Source organism: Chionomys nivalis, chromosome 14, assembly GCF_950005125.1.
Source record: "Chionomys nivalis chromosome 14, mChiNiv1.1, whole genome shotgun sequence".
NCBI lineage: Eukaryota > Metazoa > Chordata > Mammalia > Rodentia > Cricetidae > Chionomys > Chionomys nivalis.
Genome location: NC_080099.1, coordinates 43,388,937 through 43,416,508, shown reverse-complemented (window position 1 = coordinate 43,416,508; position 27,572 = coordinate 43,388,937). Strand labels below are relative to the sequence as shown.

Sequence of the window (27,572 nt, the reverse complement as noted above, 5' to 3'; positions counted from 1 at the left end):
CGGGTGGGTCAGTTTCGGGTGGCAGGGGCGCACCCATCACAGAGTGCTGCACGGGGCTCTGGTTCTGCAACCAGCACTGAGCGGGAGGGGGCGGGGCTTGCTCTGCGGACCTAGTGTTAGCGTGGGCTCCGCCCCCATACTCAGACCCCGCCTTCAGAAAGATATGATTGGACTAGAACCGCGGAAGGGCAGGGCGTCCTCGAGCGGCCCTGGGGGTCGGGCAGAGGCAAGCACGCTGATTGGCCCTGCAGTGGATTAGGTCATCGCTAGCAGGTTCGGGCGGCCCGGACGCCGGCGGGTCGGCTGAGGCTTCTGTGAGAAGGCGCTCGAGCCTGCTGAGCAGCGAACCGCAGAGGAGGCGGGGAGGCGGTGGCCGCGCTCGTTCACTTCCCGGCGCCGCCGAGGGTCCGCCAGCCGCGCCTCCAGCCCGCGTGCCGCTCGGTGGCTTCGCGCAGGAGCGCCCGCCGTCCGGCTGAGTCCCGGCCGCGGTCCAGAGTCTCCGGCTCCCTCTGACCCCGCGCGCGGGGCGAGCCGGCGCCACACCTGTGGATTGGCCGTCGTCGCGGGTGTCCGCTGAGCAGCGCGCGAGGCGCGTCCCCTCAGCTCGGCTCCACGGGCAGAATGGGGCTCCCGGCGCTGGAGTTCAGCGACTGCTGCCTCGACAGCCCGCACTTCCGAGAGACGCTCAAGTCACACGAAGCAGAGCTGGACAAGACCAACAAATTCATCAAGGAGCTCATCAAGGACGGGAAGTCGCTCATTAGCGCGCTCAAGAGTGAGTGTCCGGAGCCACGCTGGAGGGCTCGGGGCGGCGGTATTCGGCTCTGGGTAGCCCGCGCGCTGCCCGCTTTCATTCCTCCCCCCCCCACCCCCGGGCGCTGAGTGACGGGTGTCGATGCTCGCCTCGGGCGAGAAGGACGTGAGAAAAGAGCGAGTCAGTTGCCTTGGAGGCGTCTGGCCACCCAGTCCTCGGCATTCGGGGACAGCCAGGAGGTGGTCAGTCGGGGTGGCACTGTGGAAAGGGTGGGTGTGTGCGACACAGGTGTTTCTGGCCTGAGGCCAGAGCGCCCAGCCTGCGGCAGCCTGCTAAAAAACCCTCGCTTCGGCGCTTCCACGGCTCGGTGTCCTTAGGCGGCGAGTTGCTCACCCCGGGTGCCCAGCCGGTTGCCCCGGCTTGGGAATGGAACAGACCAAGGGGGCGCTGCCCATCCCTGGGAAGAGGAGGGTGGCGACTGCTTTGAGCTCTGCACGAGCCCTGCATGCAGCTACAGCCTGGTCCGGACTGCCGGGTTCTCTGCGTTGGAGTGATTGGTTAGCTATATTCCTGGGAGCATTGACAGTCATCCCTAGACATAGCAATGCGGTGTACGTGTGCAGGTTTTGATTCTTGTGCTTAGCAGAAGGTGACAGGGGTGGGAGTATAGAACCAGAGTGTTCCTTTACTCTAAACTGTGGGCGAAGGTTTAAAAATAGAACGAACACATCCGTCTTTCTCCTTCTCCCGCTCCCTTGCTCTCCCCCCCACCCCCGCCCCTTCGGCTATCCTTGAAAATTCAAAAGGCTGAGAGGGGATGTCCTCAGCCTTCCCTCAGAAAAAAGAAGTTTAAGCTCATCTTAAAGGTTCCCTGAGATTCTGGGAAGCCATTTAAATTTTTTCCCCTCTTTTTGTACAAGGTGTATATGTGTATTAAAATTTTTGTGCCACCTAACTTTTGCAGAGCAAGACTAGAGTTTCTCTTTATGGTCAAATCCAAGCATTCTAGGGTTGAGCACCTTGCAGGGCGAGAAGGGTACCTTTTCATTGGGTTCATTTTAAAAATAGTTCAGGCGATCTTTTCGTTTTGATACTCAGGAAGTGGAGGCGGGTAGTGGAATTGTCTTGACTCTTTACTTTTCCTGTCTCTGTGATGGGTTCCTAATAGATGCTATCTTTCTGCTAAGAATGGTTGCCTCACCAGAGTTGGGTCCTAGCTGTAAGAATGATCCCCAGAATGGTTCTTTAAAGAAAAGCTTAAGGGCCAAGATGCCATTTAGTAAGCCTGTTGCTTTGAAAATGGAAGGGCAAGAGGATGGAATGTCAGGGAAGTGCCAGTCTTCTGGGGGTGAAATAAAAGTGCCAGGCTGACATCAGGAGGCTTGCCAGGGCAGAGTCTCTGCAGGAGGCTGTGACTTACCTGGGCAGGAGGAACAGCTTCTTCTGTCAAAGACCAGGGCCTGCCTTGTTTCAGGGAACAAGTGCCTTCTAGTTTGAAGTAAATTTGGGGTCCATTTAGAAGTTGGGTCTGGAAATTTTGCTTGACCCTTATGCTTGCTTTCTTTCTTTCTTGGAAATAGGGTTTCCTTGTACCCCAGACTTGCCTGGAGCCTATCATCGTCCTGCCTCAGCCTCCCAAGAGGGCTGTGATTAAAGGCATGCTCCATACCATCATGGCAGACCTTAGGCTAGCTTAAGCTGATCCTATGCTTCACTCAGCAAACATCGCAAATGCCTCCTGTTTCCTGGGCATTGCATTGGATACCAGGGATGTAGCAGTGATATTTGGCTGCTCCTATGACTACAGAGGCACAAAATTCTGTGACAGCCACGGCTTGTTTGTGTGCTAATCTCATGTATCTCTCTTGATTTTGCTAATGAGAATACAGGCTTAGGGAATCACTAACCCTGAGCTTTTGAAGCTGCATGGTCTGAGATAGAAATGTAATTCTGACCAGTGTAGAACTCTCAGTCTGTTTTATCCTTCTTGCCCAGAAGGGAGCCTGCAGGACCAAACCTGCTAGAATTTGGACTTGCATTTTATCAGAGCCTTGACTCTGAGGAAGGTGTGTTGGGTGACTGGCAATTTGTCTTCTACTATTTCCGAGGAGCGTGGGTTCTTTAGATAGTAAGCATCTTTGCAATGCTGGGATGGATTGGCTCTGTGACTTGGTTCAAAGACTTCTTCATTTTAAGACTGTGCCCCTCTGCGTCAGCAGAGAGTGTGACTGATACAACCTCTTTGACGTCTAACAGGTTTTCACACTGCTTTAGGCCTTGAGTTATCGTGAGGTGCCTGCTGCTTTGTATATTAGTTCCTGTATAGTAATTTTCCTCAATCAGATCATTACTGTTAATGAAAAGCCAGTGTTTGTTCAGTACAGCTTAACAATAGATACAAAGTTATGTCAACTTATAAAGTTAGCACTAGTTTTGTTTTGTAACTAGCACTTCTACAGATCTCTGGCTTCAGATTTGCTCTATCTATCTATCTATCTATCTATCTATCTATCTGTCTATCTATGTAATCAGAGGTAATAAAAATGGCCTTTAGGGGTTGGCAGAGTTTATCTACATCATTTTAATGTTACTTTTACTTTGTAAATGTTTCTTTTTTTTTTTTTGGATTTTCGAGACAGGGTTTCTCTAGCTTTTTGGTTCCTATCCTGGAACTAGCTCTTCTAGACCAGGCTGGCCTCGAACTCCCAGAGGTCCGCCTGCCTCTGCCTCCCGAGTGCTGGGATTAAAGGCGTGCGCCACCACCGCCTGGCGTTTACTTTGTAAATGATGACAACAAGCAGCCAAGAAGTCAGAGACCTGTCCAAGGTAAGTCCAAGGTACTCGAATACAAGTTGTCAAATTCCAAAGACCTTATACTTACCCCACTTAATAAAGCAACGCAGTTGTCATCTAGGTTAGCCTAAACTAGAGCCTCTCTCGTGTTTCTCTTTTGGATCTGCTTGATCCAAAATGCACATAAAACGACACCATAAAAACAAACCCCTTGAACTCTATCTGGTTTCTCCATCTCTGGTATGGACACAGAATATAAGTGACAAAGCATGTCAGGACACACATAGACAAGGAAGAAAGACAGACACAAACCTTACTATTTAGAGAGCTCTCATTTGGTGTACAGTTTTGTCATTTCCCAGTCGTTGCTGATGGTGATTTGTTCTGACCTTTTGAGCAGTACCCAGGACCCCTGCTTCTGACTGGCTGACCAGTTTTGTGTGTTTAGGTCTTGTTTTCCTTTTCATTCTGTAGAGGTGATAGAGGATGGGTGAACTTTGGAGTTTCCTGGGTTCAAATCTTGACCCAGTGCTTATTGATTATTTGACTCTGGGCACCTTACTACGCCTGAGCTCCTCCTTTGTAAATGGAACTAGTCACAGTGACCTCTCATAGGCCAAAAGACACAGTGAATGTTAAAACAACAAAATAAAACCACCACCTCCAACGGCAACACTTGGAACATGGCCCTTGGCACCTCTCAGTGAATTTCACCAGTACTGCAGTATGCCAGCATTCAAGGTTGTCAGGACTTGGTGCTTCTGAAAGCAAAAGGGGCAGAGGTGCATGTTGCCAGCTCTTGGGGACCCCAATATGGTCTGTTAGTCACTGATGGACACAATCCTAGAATTCTGGTAATAGTGTTTGTATCAAATGTGGTTATGCGGGGGGAGGAGGGGCAGGGCGTGACATAGGTTGAAAAGGAAGAATATATGTTAGTCTCCCAATGTCTATTGTCCCTGTCCTATTGAGATAGGCTTTCTCTGTTACTTTGGAGCCTGTCCTGGAACCAGCTCTTGTAGACTAGGCTGGTCTCGAACTCACAGAGATCTGCCTGCCTCTGTCACCTGAGTGTTGGGATTAAAGGTGTGCGCCACCACCACCTGGCCTGTCTTTCCTGTTTTTATTAACTTATTAGGTGAGGTTTCCGTCACAGAGAAAGAGGCTGCCTGCCTCTCTGTCTGTATAACAAGCTTGCTGAAGGCAATGTTATTTTAGTTAAGGTTTCTATTGCTGAGATACCCCATGACCAAAAAGCAAGTTGGGGATGAAAGGGTTTATTTGGCTTACACTTCATTACTTTGCTATTTATCACTGAAGGAAGTCAACGACAGGAACTCAAGCAGGGCAGGATCCTGGAGGCAAGAATTGATGCAGAGGCCATGGAGGAGTGCTTCTTAGCTTGCTTTAGCCTACCTTTTAGAATTAAGGATCACCAGCTCAGGGATAGCACCACCCACCGTGGGCTGGGCCCTCCCCCATTGATCACTAAATGAAAAAATGCCTTACAGCTGGACCTCAAGGAGGCATTTCCTCAGCTACTTCCTCTGATGACTCTAGCGTGTGTCAAGTTGACACACAGAACCACCCACTACAAATGGTCTTCATGTGTGCCTCTTGTGGACTTGATGGCAAACCTAATGTGGTTTCATAGCCATGAAAAGCTGTTAGTCTGAGGAGTTTGAGCTTTGTTTATTTATTTATTTATTTATTAAAGATTTCTGCCTCCTCCCCGCCACCGCCTCCCATTCCCCCCCTCCCCCAATCAACTCCCCCTCCCTCAGCAGCCCGAAGAGCAGTCAATGTTCCCTGCTCTGTGGGAAGTCCAAGGACCTCCCACCTCCTTCCACGTCTAGTAAGGTGAGCATCTAGACAGCCTAGGCTCCCACAAAGCCAGTACGTGTAGTAGGATCAAAACCCAGTGCCTTTGTTCTTGACTTCGCAGCAGCCCTCATTGTCCACTATGTTCAGTGAGTCCGGTCTTATCCCATGCTTTTTCAGACCCAGTCCAGCTGGCCTTGGTGAGTTCCCAATAGAACATCCCCATTGACTCAGTGTGTGGGTGCACCCCTTGTGGTCCTGAGTTCCTTGCTCGTGCTCTCTCTCCTTTTGCTCCTCATTTGGACCTTGGGATTTCAGTCCGGTGCTCCAATGTGGGTTTCTGTCTCTGTCTCCTTTCATCGCCTGATGAAGGTTAATATCCAGTTGAGCTTTGTTCCACGTGTTGACAATCAATTTCTGGATTTGTTGCTGGGGAATACCCCTCTGAACTTGACTTCTGCTTTCTGAAATAGAGTCCTTATCTGGCAAACTAAATGGGTGGGGCAGAAATGCAGTTTTTCAGATAGTGGTGTCACTGAGATGTAGTTCACCTTATCTTATATAGCTTGCTCGTTAAAAAATATCTAATTCCTTGGTGTAGTATGTTCACTGTTTGTGCAGCCATCATCAGCAGTCAGAGAACACTTTTGTCATCTCCAATTGAACCTGCATTTATTACCATTCATCTGCCTGCTCTTCCCTCCAACCCCTGCAGCCCTGGCCAGCCACTGTGCTTTCTGTCTTCGTAGATTTGCCTAGTCTGGACGTTAGAAATACAACCGCAGTCATTTAGGTGGCCATAATCACCTTTAGGTGGTAACCTAGTTCATGAACTGAATTTCAGATGGGGAAATATTGAGTAAATAAGCCATTCATTCTTGGCAAGATGGGGATTTAAATGGAGGTGAGGGCACACTGACTTATTTCCCAGGGTCTGGAAAGTGTGGTCTGGTGTTTTCTGTCCATGGGGAGGGGTATGGATTCTACCAAGTTTGATGGGTGCGGAGAGCAAAACTAAGAATCCAACCCCTCCAGTCTAGTTAGGTTGGGTATGTAATTGTGAATAAAGCCGTACTTCAGATTGCCCTTTAGTGGAGTGATGACGTTTTTACTAAATGAAATGAAAGCTTTTATGTTATATTAGCTGATTCTATGCTTTTTATGGACTTTTTTTTTTTTTAAAAAAAGGGATGATGTGTCCTTTTCATTGCATTCCCAGATGTTACCCATGTTGAGATCTCTGTTCTTTCATTTCCATCATATTCTCGAGGTGATTTTAACACAAATAGCGCATTAAAAAAGCCAGCATCTTTCATTTTATTGCGCACTTAGTAAGTGCCCGCTCCTATGCCAAGGGCCCCCATATTGTGCCATGCTAACACCATTCTGCTACCGTTCTGTAAGACAGATATAGTTGTCCCTCTGTGTCTGGTGTTGGGGGGTTGGTTCTAAGATCCATCTTGGATTCCCAAATCCTCAGATGCTCAAATCTCTCTTCTGCTGTTGACATGTGACTTACACATAGCCTCCTGAATACTTTAGGCAGCTCTAGGTTGCTGCTAATACATAACATAATGCGAATGCTAGGGAGATAACAATGCATACTGTATTGTTTATGCAGTGATGACAGAAAAATGTTTGCACGTGTTGAACACAGATACAGGTTCCCCCACCTCATCCCCAAATATTTTCATACTAGTTGGTGGAAACATAGGATCCAGACCTGCAGATATGGTGGGCCTGCTACTGCCCTGTTTCTGCATTTCTGGGCTAACTTTTCAAAGTTGACACGGCTGGGAAATTATTGGCGATGGTCTGCTGGCCCTCCTCTGAACATTACCCTTGAGTACGTTCAATAAAAATGCCAGTAGTGAAGATGCAGACTTCTTCTAGAAGGGGAAACACACAGGAGGTGCTAGGCTAATTGAGAAGATCAAGTAGTGCTTTGTAGATTTCCAGCTCTGAGTAGCCAAGGCTAGCTAGTATTTTATATTGTACTCTGAACTTTTCTCGCCGTCATAGGCTGGAAGGGTAGAATAGGAGGGTGGATTTTCTGTCTTGTCTTTGTAAAGCATTGCTTTCTCTCTGGGAACTACCAAGTGATTATCAGTGATTCATTCTTAATTGGGTAATAGAACATTGAAAAGGGAGGCCAAAAACCTGTTCTTGGTCTGAATTGTTAAAGTGAATGATTCATCTTCTTTATTCATTAAAACAACAGTAAAATAATTACAAGTGTGTGTACTTTAAAACTGGTCACCTTTCCCCCTTCTTTAGCATTTAATGCAGGTGTTTTCCCCCCATGGTGAGATTGTGCTCTGTGTGTGTGTGTGTGTGTGTGTGTGTGCGTGTGCGTGCGTATGTAGTGAATATCATGTGTCCTATTCTATCAACTCTCTGACTTATTCAGGGTTTTTTGTTGACCAGAGTTCACAATTTTTCTAGGCTGGCTGACTAGTCAGCCCCCCAGATCCTCCTGTCTCTGCCCTCGACTGCTCTGAGTTTATAGGTTCACATATGGCCACACTGGCTTTTAATGTGGGTGCCAGGGGTCTGAATTCAGGTCCTCATGATTGTGCAGCAAGAGCCCTCTCCCTTAGCCCCAAGAACGAGTTGTTCTTGAATGACATAAACTCTCAGAAGATGTCCAATGCCAGATTGATTGGCTGAGCAGTAATTATGTTGCTCACAAAAAAACCTTAATGGACCAAGTAAATATGGAGTCAGGTAGCAAAAAAAAATTGTTCCCAATTCCTTTGATTTACTTAAGCAACTTGTGAAGAAAAGGAAAAAAAAATGACTTTCCTAATTATTTGTAAATGGTGGTAATTTGCAATACTGACATTTGGAGTATTACTCATACAAATATAAACAACAGCTAATTAAATCCAAACAAGATTTTTTTTTTAGTTTTTATATAACACTGACTCTAAAAACATCTCTGCATGCTTCTCTATTCACAGTGCATTAAACAAATTGCATGTGATCGCTAATCTAACTCTGCTTGTGACTTAGAACCATCTTTCCACTGTTAAAGAATAGACTTTGCTCTTTAGATTGGCTTGGGGTTTAAGAACATTTGGGCAGAATATATGCAAGACTCTCATTATATCTTAGAATGTCTGTTCCTTCTGGTTTCTCCCTGTTTTTTCTTTTAAGCACCTTTCAAAATTCTGGCACGTCAGTTACTGCCGATTAACCAATGGTGATTTTATTTTAGCTCATCGGTCCTGGAGGTTGAAGCTAGGGCTTTGCACATGTGAGTACACACCCATACTCCTGGTCCCTGGTAGGATATTATTAGTGAAAGTTTCCTGGTGGTGCACAGTTGATGGGCATTGGCAGCGTACTGTTTATTATGTCATTATAGTTTCACCGTCTTAAAAACCCTCTATGTTCCATCATATCTTCTTTTTCTTCAACTTCTACCACCTATAGGCTTTTTCATTGTCTTCTTTCGCCTTTTCAGACTGTCAGATAGCTAGAACCAGTCTGTAGCCTTTTTAGATTGCCTTGTGTCACTTAGTAGTGTGCATTTCGGGTTTCTCCATGTCTTGGTAACTATTGGGTCTCATTGCTGAGTACCAAAATTTGTTTCTTCTTTTACCTGTTGAAGGACATCTTGATTGCTTTCAAGTCTGGACAATTATGAATGAGGCCAGCATAACTATTTTGTTCGTAGACATGAATTTTCAGTTCATTTGCGTAAAGATCATGTGATTGTTGGATCATGTGATAAGAGTATGTATTGTTTCGTAAGAAATAACCAACCTGTCTTTCAAAGTGGCTGCAGCATTTTGCATTCCCTCCGGCACAGAGTGAGCAGTTCTGTTGCTCTGTAGGTATGTGATGATGTTTTTGTTTGGACCATATAATAGGTGGAGGAATTCATGCTCACCTCCGCTTTCCCCTCCAATTTTCTGGTGACATATTCCACTGAGAGTTTTTTATACGTTTATTTACCATTTGTGTACCTTCTTTGGTGGGATGGCTGTTTGATTTTTCTTTTGCTCATTTTTCAAAACAGGCTTTTAAAATTATTGTGGTAAAATGTACATGGCACAAAATTTACTGCTGTAGCTGCTTTTAAATAATTTCATATACTTTAGTGGGGTTGGGTTCGTTCACAGTGTGTGTACTGTCTGTTCTGTCTAGTTCCAGAGATTTCCCAGCATTCCAAGCTGAGGTAGTCCAAATAACATAATGACTCCACTCCCATCACACCCTAGACCCTGTCAATCTTTGTTTATTTGATGTCCTAGGCATTTCTAGAGTCATACAACAGTTAGCATTTATATCTGGCTTATTTTATGTAGTGTGATGTTTTCAGGGTTCATTTGTGTTAGACCAGATACTAGAGTTAGATTTCTTTTTATGACCGAGTGTCTTATTGTTAAATTTGAATTATTAGCAACCTCCACTAAGAAGCACGATTCCTTCTCGTGTGAACAGGGAAATGATTTTTTCCTCTCATTTTTTTTCCCGTTTCCCTACAGAATGACCAGGAACACTTGCATTTGACATGCTAATTTGTCAAGTGTCTCCCAAGAACATTCCATCATGTTTCTATGTATCCCTTTCAGAGCGGCCATTTGTTTCAGGTCAGCGTGCTTTGGGGCGTGGGTATTTTTTTTTTTTTTAAAGCTCCACTGTTAATAATTTACTTGACATAGAATTCAACTTTAAATGGCTTGAGGAACAATTACCAGAATCCAGCCGATGAAAATTGCTACCCCCAAATCTTCCTCATGTTTGTTTGCAGGTGTCTTCCATTTTGAAGCCGTACACAGCCACCAAGTCCCTTTCCCTGTGTCTAGAGTGATCGTTTCTGAGAATTGGAGCTAAGTAGAGTTATAGGTTACAAGGTCTTAATATTCAGGCTCTTTACTTAGCGTGTTGGTTTGAGGCTCTTCTGTGTCTGAGATGAGTTTCGGTCTTTAGCTTTTTTGAATGATGCTGCCGAGAATGTTTACATACAAGCCTGTATGTTTTCACCTCGAATCTTGTGTCTTACCTAAGGGTAAAATTGCTGAATTATATGGAAAACATGAAGTTTGATTTAAACTCAGGTTTAAAGGAAACAGTTTAACTTTTTAAAGGCTGACAGGTCGTTTTCCACAGGAGAAGAGCCCCATTACGCACCATCAGTGTGTGAGCCTCACCAACACTTCCTATGGTCTCTTTTTGATGGTAGCAAACTATGGGAGTAATATATCTCACTTGGTTCTAATTTGGATTTTACTCATGACTAATGATGTTGAGCATCTGTGCATGCATTTCCCAGCTATTGGTGCTCCTTATTTGTTGAAATGTGTATTCTCACATATACTATGCTCTGTTTCATCCCATAAAACTTTTGATTATGAAGTGAACAGTAATTCATTTTATCCATTTGTCTTCTTTGGGGACTCTTTACTTCCATTTGCAACAGTTTCACTTGTATTTCAGGACCCATGGGTTTAGGAGATTGGTGTTTTAGGGGGCAGTGATTCAGCCCTCTGCTTTAAGTAGGTCAGTCAGCATCTCTGCTAGTAGATCTCACAGGTAGGCATTCTTGTCTTTAGACAATGACCCAAACCCCTAGAGCTGACAGAATTAGAAGATTGTTATGACAACAGAGCTGCTGGAGAAAGCAACTCCTTAAGGAGATTGTATTATCCTGTCAAGGCCATGACATTCCTGAAAATTACCCAAGGGAGGGATGCCATTATAACCTTATAGTCAAAGTGATTATTTTAGATTTATACTAATAATTGAATTTGTTTCTAATTTTGAAAACCACAACTTAGTACATTTCAACTGATTAGCTGTCTATCAATCTCTCTCTCTCTCTCTCTCTCTCTCTCTCTGTCTCTCTCTTTTTCTCTATCCATCTATCTAATCTATCTATCTATATATTTTGCCAGTAAAGAAAACCTTCATGCACAAATTGAGAGGTTGTATTCTGCTCTTGCCATGGATTTTAAAGCCTTGGACTCTGCTAAGGACTTTGTCAGAGAGTTAACAGCTACAGAAGTCAAGGGAAAGGGTCCTCAGTGAGGCCGTCTGTGACTGGAGCACAGCAGTGGGAAATGAATGGGGGAGTCTGCAGCCTAGGTCATACATCTCTCGAGTGCTGGAAAAGACTTCGGGACTCATCCTCATTGCCATGGATGGCCGTGGGCGGTTATTATATAATTCGATTTGTGCTTTAAAAGGATTATGTAGATCAGGTATGGTGGTGCATGCCTTTAATCCAAACACTTAGGTCGAGGTAGGCAGGAGGATAAGAAGTTCAAAGTCATTTTTAGGTGTACAGTGAGTTCAAGGCCAGCAGGATTATGAAAGACCAGATAGTGGGACAAGATGGGACAAGGAGCCAATTAGGGAGCTGTTGGGATAGAAATTAGAGCCATGGCACCTTGGACCAGGATGGTAACATCAGGTGCTTTGTAAGTAGAGCTGGGATAATTTGTTGCTTAATTGAATGTGGACTGCCAGAGAGAAAAAGAGAAATCAGGGATGACTTAAGATGTTTTTGACCTGAGTTAATGTGAATGATGCTGTTTTCTGAAATCAGGAACATTTCAGTAAGATTAAGTTTGGAGAGAAAATTAGTAGTGTGAGTGAATGGCCTAGTTCAGAGGCAAAAATAAATGACACTGGTTTACATAATTCCTGAGTATATACTCACGCCAGATAAGTATACAGAACAAAGGCTTCCTCCTTCTCTCTCCCTCCTCCTCCTTCTTTCTTCCCCTCCCCCATCCCTCGCTTTCTCCTTTCTCCACTTCTCTTTTTTGTCTCACTCTCAGTTCTGAGATCACACTCAGGGTTTCAGATGGTGGCTAGGTGCCCTACCTTTGACTTAGACTCACAACTTCAGGGTTCTTTTCATTCATTCATTTGGAATGCTCCTTCTCTTATCCATTTTCTGTGTATTATCTCTTAAAAATGGGATTTTACTATATAAATTTTTGTTGTGCTTTTCCCATTGCTTTGTTATCTTACTTTTGCTAGGTCAGTACATGTATACCCTGCATTCCTTTTGATTATTTAAGAGGGTTTAATTATTGGATTATCTCAGGTTTTTAGGTAGAGAAAGTGCCCGAGTAATCATTCCCATATCAGCTTTTGTGTGTATGGGTCCCAACATTTGAAAGATTCTGGGTCTGTTGCAGACTCCAGTTTCTATAGGTTTTGTAACAGCCATTATTTAGGTCCTTTATTTCCCTGTAGCTAATTGGTTTGGTGCTTGTGAATATGTGCTAGATTATGTTTCTGAAGCTTAACTTTTTAGTTTAATTGGAAAAATTCTAAATAGTCTGTTCTTTGTGGCCGGATACTGATTCTGAAAAAATGAAGTCCCCCTCCCCACCATGTGTGTGCAATGGTAGGGTGGGAAATCCAGGCATCCTTACTAGTCTTGGGTTTGTCTATATCTTTTCTGAGATGCAGGTCCTTCTAAGTACAATGGGAGATGAGCCTTACTTTGTCCATATTGAAAAGCCTTCCAAACTCCAACTCAGAGGCCCCATCAGGAAAAGTGTACTTGTTAGGATGAAGACAAATAGCATTAGTAGGTAGAGAAATTTTTTATAAATCAGTCACTAGGGTTTCCACATTCTGTAGAAACCCAGAGTGGAGGAAGAGAGGAAACAGTAAGGAAAACAGCTTGGCAGTGGGGGCCAGAAGCTGTCACAGCGTGTTTATGTCTGGCTCGTTTCACCTTGGTTGGAAGGCACAGAATGTTGCAGAGTGTGAGTTTGGAGACCGGGCAGTTGCCTACTATATTTAGAAAGTGGAGATTCCTGGGGTTGGGTGGGGTGTTCATGTGCATGTGTGTGTGTTTTCTTTGCCAGATGGACAAAGGTTTGGGGCTTGAGAATTCTGGATCAAACCTTATTAGCTAGCTAGCTCCTCCGGGCCAACTCAGTAGCTGCGCTTCGGCTCCTGGTGCTGCCACACAGGAAAAGCCAGAATGAACTCTGTCTTGTGTGGTTTATAAAGATACCACCGGCAGGTTTCAATGCTCATTTGATCTTGCTGTCATACTGACTTTCATATTTACAGCAGGCTTGTCGGAACACTTTGAAAAGATGAACTGGCATATCCTGGTGGCTGTCGCACTGGCGTATCCTGTGGCTTTAGCTAGATTTCCAGGCAGCCAAGTTGAACTTTGGCTGTGTTTTTATGTCAAGGTCACTGTTGAGCAGATAGGGCCCAAATTGCAACAGACTTCTGACTGTGTATCTCATTGTTACACTCGTGGGTCAGCTGTGGACAGAGGGAAATAAAACTAAAGTGACTCTTGCTCATGTCTGTTTCTTTGTCAGAGCTGATCTAAATAGTTAACACCTATAAATGGCACAGATCAGAAGACAAAAGGACTTCAAGTAGCCCTCCAACCCCTGTGTCTCCGTCCCCAGTTCCACTGAAAGCATTTCGCCAGTGTCTTGGATATTTTTTTTAATGAAATTTATGAATGTGTCAGCAAATGTATATGTATTCATTTGTACACTTATATACTCTTAGGCATTTAGAAGTATCCCATATGTAATTTTTTGTGTTTAATTGTGATGTATGTTACATGTTCTGCACTTGTGCATGCATTCCATCATATGGATGAAGCACAGATTTTTTCTTACCATTCTCCCCCATTACACAATTAGATTATTTCCAGTTGGGCTGGAGGTATAACTCAGTTGGTAGAGTGCTTGCCTAGCATGCATGAAACCCTGAGTTTGATCCTCAGTTATGCATAAAACTACGTCATGACATATGTCTGTCTATGATCACAGTATTGAGAGGGTAAAGGCAGGATGACCAGAAGTTCAAAATTATTTCTAGCTATTTAGAGAGTCCTGACTAACCCCTGAACTACCTGAAACTTTGTCTATATCTATGTATCTCTCTATACATACACAGACATGTATATATATAAACATACACATATACATGTACATGTGTATGTAAACACACGCACATATATGCACATGTATAGAAATAAGTATAATACATACACATGTATATAAACACACATATGCACACACATACACATGCATTTAAAGATGTTTATGTACACATACGTATATATGCATACACACATATGTTGCGAGGTACATACCTCTGGCACGGGAAACAGAAGTAATCAGATCTGTAGGATGAGTTCCTACTGTGGAATTGCTCAGCTAAAAGCACTATGTGTATTTTCTACCGTGATAGATACTCTCAGGGAATTATTCCAAGAAATTCTGAGTGAGCTGTGTTTCCTGAGCCTTGATTTTGAGAGTAGAAAAGCAACTTCTTTACTATGTAGAGTAGCATCCGTGTAACAAGAAAAACCCTGGAGTCTTTCTTCATTTCCTTCTCCCCGGTTTGTATATTAAAAACTATAGTGAAAATTATCCCACAGAATGTGACATAGGACGAGTCACCCAAACACAAGGCCTGGCCTTACGTTCTGGAGTGGAGTTGTTGCTTTTTCACCTGGTGTAGCTCGTCTTCTCTTCAGGAGGGTTGCAGGTGCTAAATCTGCAAAACTTGGTGATTGGAGGTAGTGACTTTGAGCTAGTGGGCGTGTCTTACCTAGTGAGCACTAGAATTTCTGGCGGGCAGGAGAGGAGGATGTTTTGTGGACCATCTCCCCATGGTGGCTTATCCTGCAGAGTTTAGCATGTCTTTCTGATGGAGGACAGGATCCTGCCACCTGTGCTTTCTGGTCTATGCTCAGGTACTTGGGACAGCTCCTGTTGGCGGAGAGGTTTCATTGGTGGGTCTTGTGGACTAGACACTTGTCCCTCTCCTGGTTGCTCAGCTTTTGGAAAGGAAGCAGAGGACTCAGAAGCAGCCCATGACCGCATGGGTGAGGAGTGCTGGCAGTTTGGAAGGATCCTAGGGAGGGAACCTCCGTCTTTGTTTGGGAAAGGCTAATGGAAGCTTCTCAGGTCCATAGGGGCCTGTGTTACTTATCTGCCATTTGTAGGTCACCTCTGCTAATTGTGCCTCACCTTCACCCTTCTTTATTAACTTTGAGAAAGTCTGCTCAAAATTGCAATTATGTCAGAAGGGAAGTCACAGGTTTCATGAGTTTAGCCACTTTGTGTTCTAAAAAGAATCACTGAAGCATAATCATTAAATTAAAAAGTACTATCCTGGTGTTTGTGGTACACTCCTTCAATCCTAGCACGTGAGAGGCAGAGGCAGACAGATCTCTGAGTTCAAGGTCAGCTTGGTCTATAGAATGGGTTCCAGAGCAGCCAGACCTCCATAGAGAAATCCTGTCTCAAAAAACCAAAAAAAGTACTTGTTATTATATTACTTAAAATAACCTCCTATTTCATCAGTAATATAAGATTCACTGTATGCTTAACATTGCCCTAAGGTAGAAGCATTGGAGAGAATGGACATGTTTCATGTGGTGCCTGACGCGAAAAGTAAAGACACGATGGGCTTCACAGACAAGAATGTGGTTGTCCCCGAGTGGGGTTCTCTGTGCCAAGGAGTGCAGAAAGAGTGACAGGAAGTGTGCTCTTTTGGAAATCTGCTTGACTTAGGGGAATCACTGCTTAAACATTCAGAGTTATGGAATAGCATAGAGAGTTTTACGGAATTTTTCAGAGGAATTGTGCTGATACGAACAAACAGGAGAATGCATACTCAACAGTGTTTGGATTGAGGAGCGATGAGGGCACAGGAGAGGAAGGAACTAGGGTGCCTCCAGAGTACCATCAGGTCCTAGATGCTGACTGAACTCCATCCCACTCTCATGGGTTTGTGGCGTGTGATGCACACACAACTGAGTGATGCTTGTGTCTGTCGTTCTCATGGGCATGCAGGCAGAGGGGGTGAGCTCTGGAAGGGCTTTGGCTTTCCCCAGGTGGTATTTGGGGTCCTGGAGTGAATGAATTTGTAACGATGAGACCTATGCAGTGGTTCTCAACCTTAGGTGTCCATTGACACCTGTCATCTCCACCCCAGAGATTGATGCAGTTTGTCTAGGCTGGGAATTGTAAAACTTCCCCAGGTGATCCTAATCTTAGGGAGCTAAGACCCTAAGAGAAGAGTATAGGCTGAAGCTGTGGGCCATATCACTGTGATGCAGGTGGGTAGAGGAGTTGTACCTGCTGTAATTTCCCCAGAGGGATTTTCTGCATATATTTCTGTTGCAGAGCTCTCTTGCCTCTGCCTGGGATTAAAGGCGTACGCTACCACTGCCCGGCTCTGCACACATTCTTAAAAGAGAGAATGCTGTAAGATGTTCTCAGACTTTAGGCTTTCAACCAAAGGAGATTATGATGCCTGAGCTCAGGGGCAGGCCTGGAAATCTGTGTGGCCTATAGCTTTCTCTCTAGTGATTTGCATGTATGTGTGTGCCTGTGTGTGTGGGTGTCAGACCACACAGGAAGTCAAAATAGGCCAAAAGAGATTTTGTATAAACCTTGTTTGTCCTTACGTCATCTTTCCCCCTTAATGTGCCCTGCTGAGTTGCCCAGCCTTTCCTTGGGCCAGCTCAGGTATCTGCAAGATGTCAGTCAACACTAATGCAGGCCACGAGATGATGGACTGTTCCAAGGCTGTAAATGTTTCAGCAACCATGGCATCTCAGTTGGTGTGGCTTCATGCCTGGGATTCAAGTTGTTCATGGGCTCTGCATGGGAGCCTGCTGAGACCCCATGAACACTGGGGGTGGGGGTGGAGAGCATCTGAAAGGAAACTATATCTCAGAGCTTTCCCACAGTGAGTCCTCACTGCCCTTGTCAGGGTTAAAGGCGGCTAGGGTCAGAGTCTGTAATTATGTCACACACTTTTTTTTCTTTAAAAACATTCAAGAAGCATAGTGAGCTGGCTGAGCTGCTGCAGAGGCATGGCATCTGGGGAGGGGCTGGCTGTTGACTGGAGGATGAGGTACCCCAAACCCAGCCAGAGCTGATCTGCCCAACCTGCCACTGCAACACCCCCAGGCCACTCATTTCTGGCAAAGGCTCCTTCCTGCCCTAGTGCCTATCTCTGTTCTGATCTCTGCAGGGCTGGGTAGAAAAGACAGCAGCTGCTGCCGGGGAGAGCCCAGGATGTCGCAGCGAGGACATCAGTGTTGCTCACGCTCTGCTGTTTGCTTAGGGAAGCTGCGTGCTGTTCTCCCAGAGACGGGGTTTCCTGCTTCCATGTCTGAGTCTTACAGAGGTGCCTGACACAGACCTTGCCCTGGGCCTCTTATCCAATAGCTCATCATCTACATGACTCCTGCTGTGGACGATATGGCTTTTGGGAGATGGAGGCCAGGCAGGCAGTCAGGATGCTCCCTCGGCATCTTCAGGCCACAGCTCTCAGCTGTTTGTCCAGGATTTGCATCTGCCAGCCAGGCTGTGAGGCTGTCTGCTGGCTCTCTGACTAAAGCTGTCTGAGCAGTGTGCAAGGCCAGCGAGTTAGCATGTGGCTAGTCTCCTTAGAGCAGCAACATGGCTCTCTTTGGAAAGAATGCCTTTTTCTTTTTTCTGAAGCCAGCACACTCGTAATAAGTTCTCCAACAGGGACACTGTGCTCTCTTGCATAGGAAATTGGGGTGGAACCGATCGCTTTTGGCCTTGCTATTCTCTGGGAGATGACTCTGGCTAGTTTCTCCACTCCTCCACCTCGTTTGTGCAGCATCACTTTATACCATCACAGGGCTTAGGGGTTTGTACTGGAAGCAGCCTGAATTCATGCAGGTAGGTGTTCAGCAGCTACAGAGTACGTAATGCATGCTCATTTTTGCAGGTCTTGGTTCTAAATGTTGGGTTATCTTCCAAAACCCAAACCTGAGTCTCTTTAAGAAAAAAAGGTTAGTTTTTCTTTTTGATGGTTATTTGATATGAAAAGCTCCCCCAGTGTCAGCTAGAGAAGAAGGCTGAGTCATCTCTGTATGTGCCATCTCAGTCAGACTGATGCTGAGTTGTTGGTGTGTGGGGTAGTGTGGTGGGAGGCAGGATGAGCAGGGACCTTGTGAGTTCTTTAGGATTTAGAAAATGGCTTTATTAGGCTGCAGTTCACACACCACACGGTTCTTTTGTTTATTGCACGAGGTCCTATGGGTTGACTGCAGATGCTGAATGTTTCTACAGTTATCTGGGAGGCCATTTTTGTCATCTCTCTCCAGTTCTTAGATATGCCTCCCTGTCTTTCCCATTCCCCCAGCTACTGGCAGCTTTTTCCTTGGGACTTCTAGCCTTGTGCAGCTTGCTACTGGGAATGCTGTGATGTCACAATCTAGGTGTAGGGACCTGGCACCATCTTATCTTTGCACCCTGGATGATTTGCTGGCTCTGCGAATCTCACTCACAGTCAACCCTGAGAGTGTCTGGAGGGCTCTGGTTAGCCCTCCTTTCATCCTCTTTCTGCCTGGGTGATGAGTTCGCTTTGCTGAGTAACTTCCTGGCTGGGAGTGGGAAGGAAGAGTTCAAGATCTAGGGTAGTATAATGTGGGAATCAAGAAAGGAACTTTTCAAAGCTTTTATGCTTTGCTTACTTGTGGTGCTGGGAAATGAACCCAAGGGGCCTGAACTGTAGGCAAATGAGCTATGCCCCATCTTGAGGAACTTTTGTCTTCATAGCAGAGGACCTTTCCAGTCATATTCTGATTTAGATAGTCATATTTGGCGGGCACCAGCTTTAAATATTTTGGAAACTGGATAAACAAATGGTTCAATTCATTGATACAGGATGATTGGGAGATGGGTAAGTCTTAGCCTGCAAGCCCTCCTTTCTCACGTAAGACTACATCTGAGAGTAGAGACTGCTTGCTGCCCTCTCTGCCTTGGCTCTTGCCCTCATGCTCGCCCTTCTCTTTGTGTCCTTTCTCCCCACCCCACTTTCTTTCACTGTGACCGCCCTACAGAATGTCTGGCTAAAAGGCCAAAGATGTGGACCGTTGATATTGTGATGATGAGGAAGACAAAGGCCCTTTTAAAAGGGAACGGCCTAGGCAAACCCCGGAGTCACAATTGTAGTGAAAAGACTGTAGAACCCAGAGGTCTCTGCTGCTAGTCTTCACGACTGTAAACAACACCATCCAGGGCCCCTTTCCTGTTCAAGTTCCTGTGTTATGTTCCAGAGGTGAATGGACCTCTCAGAACCAGGGTGGGTACAGAATGTCCTGCTCCTGCTCCCTGGTCGCCTGCTATGACCAGAGCATTTTGGTTCTTATATTTACTTCCCCAGAGGGACCCCGAGACATGCCTCAATTTCTCTTTTTTTTAATCACTGGGCTGGAGCAGTGGTGTTAAAATCATCTTGAATCAAGGAGGCCACTACTTATATTACAAGAAATAAAAATGGGGACGTAGAATGAGAGCATTATTTGGGTTAGTTGAACAGCTCCAAATATAATTATTTATAATGTCACCTAGGGAACCTAGAAACCTACTTGGGATAAGTCAGGAGACTGGGCACAAGATCTAGCTTTGTGGGTACTGATTTAGAATGTCTAGGAGTGACACACATTGGACATACGTAGTTGGATCCTGGATAAGATGGAAGGCTGCTGGCTCTCTCCCCAGAGCTACCAGCCCCTCAGTTCACAGAGCTATCCACAAAAAATACCAGGACACCCCTTCTGCCGCCCCCAGAGGCTTATGTTGCTTCTTTCTCTTCATATGGGTCAGTTGTTAAAAAAGTCAGCCCAGATCAGCATTTTCTTGATTACATAAATACTACATATTCATTAGAGAGAAATTAAAGATGTAGAAAATGTTAGTTATGTCGGTAGTGCCAATTAGAGATAGTTATTTTGGTTTTATCGTCTTTCTATTCAATAGCTCATGACTGTCTCTGTGTATTATTACCACTCTCCAGCTGTGCTGTGTCAAGCCTTCTTGGACTGATGATGCACAACTTTTGCACGTTTAGGTCTTGTGACTCCTTCCTTTTGTGAAAATTGCACAATCATCAATGCACGCCCTTGTAAATGGGCCACAGGTCTCCTTTGAATAAATTCACACAGGCTGTTCTTACTTTTCTTCTGATCCTTTTCCAATCCTTTCTGCCTTTTGCTTCTGGTTAAGCAGAATTTTAGAGGCCAAGAGATTTTTCTTTTTTCAGACATGTCAAAAGCATGATGTTAGATTGACTTGAACCATAGCAATGCTAGTAGAGTAGCTGCCATCATTTAAGTGCTTACAGTGGGTTAGGCATGCATCTCTCGGGTGTTTTATAAACTTAAAAATGTTTTTTTACTGCCAGGATCCAATTCAGAGCTGTGCACATACTGTATAAATGCTGTACCATAGAGCCATGCTCAGCCCAAACTTTATCCTTATTTCACTGAATCTTCATGATAGTCTATGAGGTACATCCATCTATAACCTCTAGAAGATTACTGGGGGGGGGTGGAGAGAGAGAGAGTTGGGGTCAAGACATGAACGTCATCCAATGCTAGCCCTTTTGTCTTTGAGCAGTCTTCTGCTAACTGCCCAGCTCCTTACATTGTTTCCTCCTTTAGAAAAATGGGACAGCAGCATTCCTTAGGAGCTATGTGCAAAGCACCTGGTATAAAATCATAGCAACTATCTCTGTTCTAATGACTAATTCCTCTTGCCCTTTTATAACATGGAAATAATACAGGAATTTAAAATAACTATGTTGGTCCCGTCCTTATATCCAAGTCTTTGGCCTCCTCACCTTGTACAAAGAATTACCTCTGGGAATTAGACTGGATCCTATGCTCTGACCATATTATACTGAACTTATTCCAGATGTTTCTGTTTTAAACAGGCCTGTTCATAAAGATTCTGTAACATTCCCAAGAGTTCTGAGATGCTGATGTCTCAGAAATCCTAAGTACCTAATACATAGTTTGAGTCCAGTTACAGGACTCACAAGTCACACGAAAGGTCTCTGTTGAGTCCTACTCTTGTCTGCTGGCCAGAGAATTTAACATAGGTGCCTGGTACTTACTGCGAAAGGGTGTCCTGCTTTAAAGTGTAATTAGAAGCCCCCTCTGTAATTATAGCCTGTTCCATTTTCTCCACTTCCCCCTTCAAATCACTCGTATCCTGCTATTCCCATCTCTCGTGCCCCACCCCCGCCCCACCCCCATCATCTGTTTATAGTTTCCTGGTTTCCGTGGTTACTCCATGTTGTATACTCAACATCTGAAGATTTGGAGTTGGAGTCACATGAAAGACAATGCTCAGTGTCTGGGTTACCCCACTCAGTATGATATTTTCTAGTCCCACGCCTTTACCCACAGCCTTCGTTTGTCTTTACAGATGAATCGTATTCCACGTGGATCGGCACCACGTTTTCGTTATATGTTTGTCAGCAGAAGGGCATTTAGGTTGTTTCCATTTCCTGCATATTATGGATAGAGTACAATGAACATGACTGAGCAAGTATCTGTAGCACAGGAACGAATCATTTTTCATCGCTTCTTTCATTTTGTTCCTTGCATGTCACTTGCTGACCTTTCTGAGCTGGAACTGCATCCCGTGTTTGTCTAGTGGCTACTCTTATGGAGACATAGTTTCTGCATGGATTTCTTTGATACACTCTAGTGATTTTCTTTTCAACGAGATTTAATATCAGTTCATTTGGAGAGCTCCCTTTGCCGGAATGGCCTGGAACAGGAGTTGAACAAGCAGAAGATTGTGTTTTCCACACACAATTTTTCCTCTTCATTTTTAGGAATTGGGTCTTGATAAGCAGGATAGAGGAGTAAGAGCCAGCGTCCCTGCCCCCACCTAGGCTCTGTGTGTAAGGAGAAGAAAGGGGCAACATAACCTCTTTTAATCTGCAGACCCAGTACCCTGTTTAATGACATCTAGGCACTGGAGGCTTACTGACCTACATAGTGTCTCGGGATCTATTACTACAGTACTTCAAAACTGTGTGACACACAGCTCTGTCCCCATTGATTTCTCAGTGCCGGCAATTACTTCCTGACCTAGAACAGCACTGTGGCTGTGCTTTGGAGCTGACCGTGGCTGTAGAATGAATAGCAGTAGAGGATTCCAGAAGTCCTGGGCGTGAAACAAAGGCTGCCCGCTGTCCTGATAGGCGTTTGCCTTCTCGGCTGATGTCTAGTATCCTAGTAAAGAATAAGATTAAAGATCTTTTCTCTGTTTTTCTACCAAACTATTTTTCAAAGCCTTTATCATCTGATTGGGGACCATCTATAGCTGATACTCATCGGAGACATAAAGGTTACAGGAACTTTAGCCAGGGTGGGAATGAAGGAAACATGGAAAATCTGTCTGCTGTGTTCTTCCAGCTCTGTAGGACTAATGGGCCCACCTCTGCCCTGGAGCAGTGGGGTCACGTACAGGGACATATTGTATGACCTGGAGGTCTGACATTCAGTCTCCTGCTTACTGGGCTGCTCAGGTCCACATTGATTTCTGTGAAACCCTGGAAATAGCAGAAGGAGAAGAATTCGCTCTGAGTCCTTTGCCTTCTTTCTGTTTTCTCTTTCCTAAGAGATTTGAGGGGGTAACAGTTGTGGGTGGGCCTAGAGGAGGGACACTCATTTAAAACACTTACCTGCTTGTTTCAGTTCTAATCAGATAATGCGCTATTAAATTAGAATCCCTGACATCTCTGAGAGCTCAGAGTTCCTGGAATTGGTGGAGGGAAGAGCAGCGAATTTCTATTTGGTCTCAATGGGATGTGTGATATTAACAATCCACAGTGAAGTCCCTGCCGCCGCCACCACCATCCTGTCAGTGTCTGTAGTACACATTTGTAGATATGGGGCTTCTATTCTGGCTGCAGCAACCAGATTGCTTAACACTATGAAGGAAGAGGAAAACCAAACAAGAAGCTTAAGCAGAACGCATTTGCTGTGGTGTGTATCTAGAAAGCCAAGGGCTGTTCCCGTTTTATTATTTCCCAGGGTCTCATAGCTCTAAAGGGTGTCTTCTGTCCTGGTTTCTCTTTGTCACTCTAGTTCACATTCTTCTGGGCTAGTTTCATTCTCAGACGGCCCCTCCCTCACATTGGCAAGATGACTTATGACCATAAGTTCAGCTCGAAGTCTGAACTTGGATTTTGTTGGCTTACTCTTGAATTATGTGTTCATCCTTGAGATAACCTCTGAAGCTGGCTCGAACCCAGAGTAGAGTAACTGCATGTGAAATAAATGTTCTGAAAGCCAAGGATGGATGGTTTTCCCCGAGGAATATTAGGGCACTATAAATACAGGGGAGGTGGGGATAGTAGCCAAGGCAACCACAATTCTCCACCCTGGCCTGAGTAACTGAGCAAGGTCATCCAGGGAAGGCAAAGAGATAGATCATGGCTCTCATCCACTTTTGGAGAACATAATTTGGGCTATCAGCCTGTGGTTTAGAAAGTAGCCTTGAATATTCAGATTTGGAAGAGAAAATTTTGAACTATTGGACACTCCTACGTCTGGACAGAGCAAGTGGTCTAAGAAGTGTCTAAGAGCCTTGTGCCTGGAGAGTAGGGGTAGAGATGCCAGGTGGATTTTTGTGAAGGCTGCTGTTGTTGGGCACATCATATAGAACAAGAAAGTGAAATGTTATCAGAGGCTGTAAACAGTGTAGCAGAATTCCATAGCCTTAGTTAGTGAATAACTGTCTTCTTGCCTGGCCAGCTTGGGAACCGGTTCTCCACAGAGCTGGTTTTTCCTTAGGATGACATTTATAAACAATGCAGCCAGTAAAATGGGTTTGGGATCTGCTTGTGGCTACTGCAGTAGATTTGACTGTAGGTGTTGGAAAACTTTCTGTAAAGGGACAAATAGTAAATTTTATGTTTTGTGGGCCATCTAAGGTCTCTGTGGTTAGTTCATTTTATTTTGTAGATGGTGCCAGGGATTGAATCCAGGGTGTCGTGTATGCTAAATGCAGGCTCTAGATAATTCTACTTTTTTGCTTGAGAAAGTTAAATGATTTATAATCCTTCAATAATATAAAAAACAGCTGGGTGGTGGTGGTGTACACCTTTAATCCTAGCACTTGGGAGGTTGAGGCAGGTAGATCTCTGTGAGTTCAAAGCCAGACTGGTCTACAGAGAGAGTTCTAGGACAGTCAGAGCTGTTACATAGAGAAACCCTGTCTTGAAAAAACAACATATGCACAAACGCATGCGCACACACACACAACAAAAAAGCAAAAAACAAACTAAACAAACCATTGTTAGGTCACAAGTCATTAGAAAATACTCCAGGGGTTGAAATTCACCTAGGGTCAGAATGAATTTAGAGGCTGATAGACCTGGGCGCTAGTACTTCTGTCTTGTTTGCTAACCATTTGGAAGTTTTAAACTTTAAGACCTTTAGTTGTTGGGACTGGAGAGATGGCTCAGTGGTTAATAGCCCTGGCTGTTCCTCCAGAGGCTCTGGGTTCAATTCCCAGCACCTACGTGGCAGCTCACAACTGTCTGTAATTCTAGCTCCAGGGGGTTCAACACCCTCACACAGACATACATGCAAACAAAACACCAGTGCACATAAAATAAAAGCAAATAATTCATAAAATGGATTTAAATTAAACAAACAAACAAATACAAGACTTCCAGTTTTCTCGTATGTAAAAGTCTTCCGTAAGCACCTGCCATTAGAGGGTTAGTTATTTTGAGGATTCTCAGTGGAGCTTGCCTTGTGGAATGAGGACACTGATCCTCATGCCTGTACAATCTCTGGAAGAGAGCAGTGAAGCCGTGCCCTAGGAATTTTTGCATTATGATTGTTCTTCCTCTTTTGATACTGCCTTTTTCGTCTCTCCTGGGAATTCATTACCAGGTTTTGGTATGTTGGTGCCAATCTTAGTTCATTTCTGGTATTTTCAGGCAATGACCCACATTTTATTCCATATTTGGCAGAAACTAAAATAAATTGGCTTGATCCATTATCATAATGTAGAATATGAACTTGTTTCACTACCAGCCAGAATTTTCCATTTTTATTGCATTCTAATATGCCAACCTATCAGAGGTGTTAGTTAAAACCAGAACACCTCCCACCCCTGTACACACACACTTTATCAGGAAAAATGTTACAGTTGTGGAGTTTGGTTTGTTGAAATTGGTGTGTACATGTCAGGAAATTTGGAAGTAGGTTAGCCATATTGCCTATTGATTTGTACAGGTAAATTAAAATGGAGTGGATAGGAATTATGTGAGCTTGCCAGTCCTCAGTATCTCTCAGCATCTTGCATGTACTTGTCCTAAATCTCTCATGTTACTTCCTCAGTGTAGTCTATCCTGATAGACCCCCAGTGATTGGCTTCTCTGCTTTATTCTTTCCTATGGTACTTATATTGTTTTGACACACCATATAATTTATTTATTATGCTGTGTGTGTGTGTGTGTGTTTGTATGTACTGTCTGTTCTCATTAGACTGAAAACTCCATAAAGGCAAAGGCTTTTGTCCTTGTTTATGCCCAACTTCGAATGGCATTTGGTGTCAGGTAAATATTTGTTGAATGAATGAATAGGTTCTTTAATTCTTATTAGAAGGTTTGCTGTATCCTATTTTCTCTAGTCTAGCAGACATGAGATTTGGGGTTGAATATCAACTCTGCCACAAATTGCCTCAGTCTTTGAGCAAATCATTTAATTTCTCAAGACTATAGTTCTCTTATCTTTAAAATAAGGGGTTAGAGTACATGATTGCAAAAGTTCCTACTAGGTCTGTACTTCTGTGATTATAATCTCTGGTTAAAAGAGATCATGTACTGCTATTAAAATCCCCACATCTATTTCCTAAAAACTATTTTGGATTTCATTGATGGGCAGTGTGGACTGGGAGAGAACTTTGAAAAAAATGTCCTTGTTGGTACCCTCCACATTCATCAAATAGTTATCAAGAAGGTTGCTCTCAAGAACATCTCCACTACGCCTTGTAGGATAAAGTCCAGACATCCCCATCAGGCTGCTGGAACCCCATGGACTGAAGCCTGCTGCTTCCTCTTGCCTCTTTGCTGTCACTGTGTTGGCACTCTGTGCTCTGGAATATGTTTTGGTATCTCCAGTAGCTAATGGATTTCCTAGCATCAGTTCAATGAATCAGCCCCATCTCCCCCAGCCCTTAGCACCCCTTCTCCCACTATCTTGATCGGTTGCTAGAGTCTTGGGCTAAGAACTGTGACTGGCTTGGTGTGGCTAGCACATCAATGCAAGAAAGATGCAAAGGTTGTTGGGATTCGATGGTGAAAGATCTGGGGACCACAGTGATGAGTTTGTCTTACATTCTAAGAAGCCACTAGAAATTAAAAACATATTTATTGTTATTTTAAAATTATGTGTATGCCTGTGGGTCTGTGCACATGAATGCAAGTGCCCACGGAGGCTGGAAGTAACAGAGTCCTCTGGGGCTAGAGTTACAGGTGGTGGTTGTGAGCTGCCCAGTGTGGATGCTGGCACTTGACTTGGTTCTTTGCAAAAGCGGTATACTGAGCCATCTCTCTAGTTCCCTTATAATTTTTTTCAGTAGCATGGTAATATAACTAATGCTTTATGAGATAAATTCTGAAGATAAACTTTAGAGAGTATGGAAAATGTCACTTTCCTAACCCCAGTAGCATTATGAGGGGTGTAAATGCTAGGGTTCCTATTCTGTAGATGTGGAAAGGCTGGGACACGTATGGGTTAAGGGCATTTGTGTCACAGAAAAACCATACTTTGAGCTGATGGTGTTGTATATTAGATGGGATTGTGATCTGCTGGTTTGATGAATATTGCATTTTCAAGTGGGTTGCAAACTGAGCAATTGTGTTGAGTTTTGTGAGGCTGTCATTAAAGTTGACTGACTTACAGATGCTTCTGGAAGCCTTGGCTGTTTAGGCTCAGCCTACATGTTTGCTTATACTGTGGCAGACTCTGGATTTGAAAACGGAACACCTTGTGGTATGATGATGATCTCAGAAGACTGGTTCCTGTTGAGCCAGAGCAGTGATTCTGAATGCTTCCTTATATCCTGGGGGATCCTGTCCTAGTGCAGGCTCTGGGTTCGGAGTGTAGCTCAGTAGTAGGAGCTTGGCGTGCTTAGAGTTGGGTTCTAGTTCCAGAACCACCACAAACAAGCGAACAGACAAACAACGCCCCCATGTCAGTGCCTCTGAGTGCATGTGTGAAACCAGGCTTTCTCACCCCAGTCCCACTCCCCAACCCATCCTTTAAAAATGTCTTTTCTGTTAGCCTTTCTCTGTCTATCTCTGGATTCCCACAGTCACTTATACCTGGAGTTCCCTTCAGACAGTCATCCCCATTTAGTGGCTTCTAGAGTTT

At 44.4% G+C, this 27,572-nt stretch overlaps 1 protein-coding gene across 2 annotated transcripts in view; it reads left to right on the top strand.

Moving 5' to 3' along the window:
- The first annotated feature begins 291 nt into the window (after nucleotides 1-291).
- Arhgap26 (Rho GTPase activating protein 26) overlaps nucleotides 292-27,572 on the top strand; it is a 392,964-nt gene continuing 365,683 nt past the window's right edge. For both annotated transcript variants that reach the window (XM_057788492.1, XM_057788491.1), the window contains exon 1: nucleotides 292-775. In XM_057788492.1, the coding sequence (XP_057644475.1) occupies nucleotides 622-775 (154 nt within the window). In that variant the 5' untranslated portion in view covers nucleotides 292-621. The remainder of the gene's footprint in view (nucleotides 776-27,572) is intronic.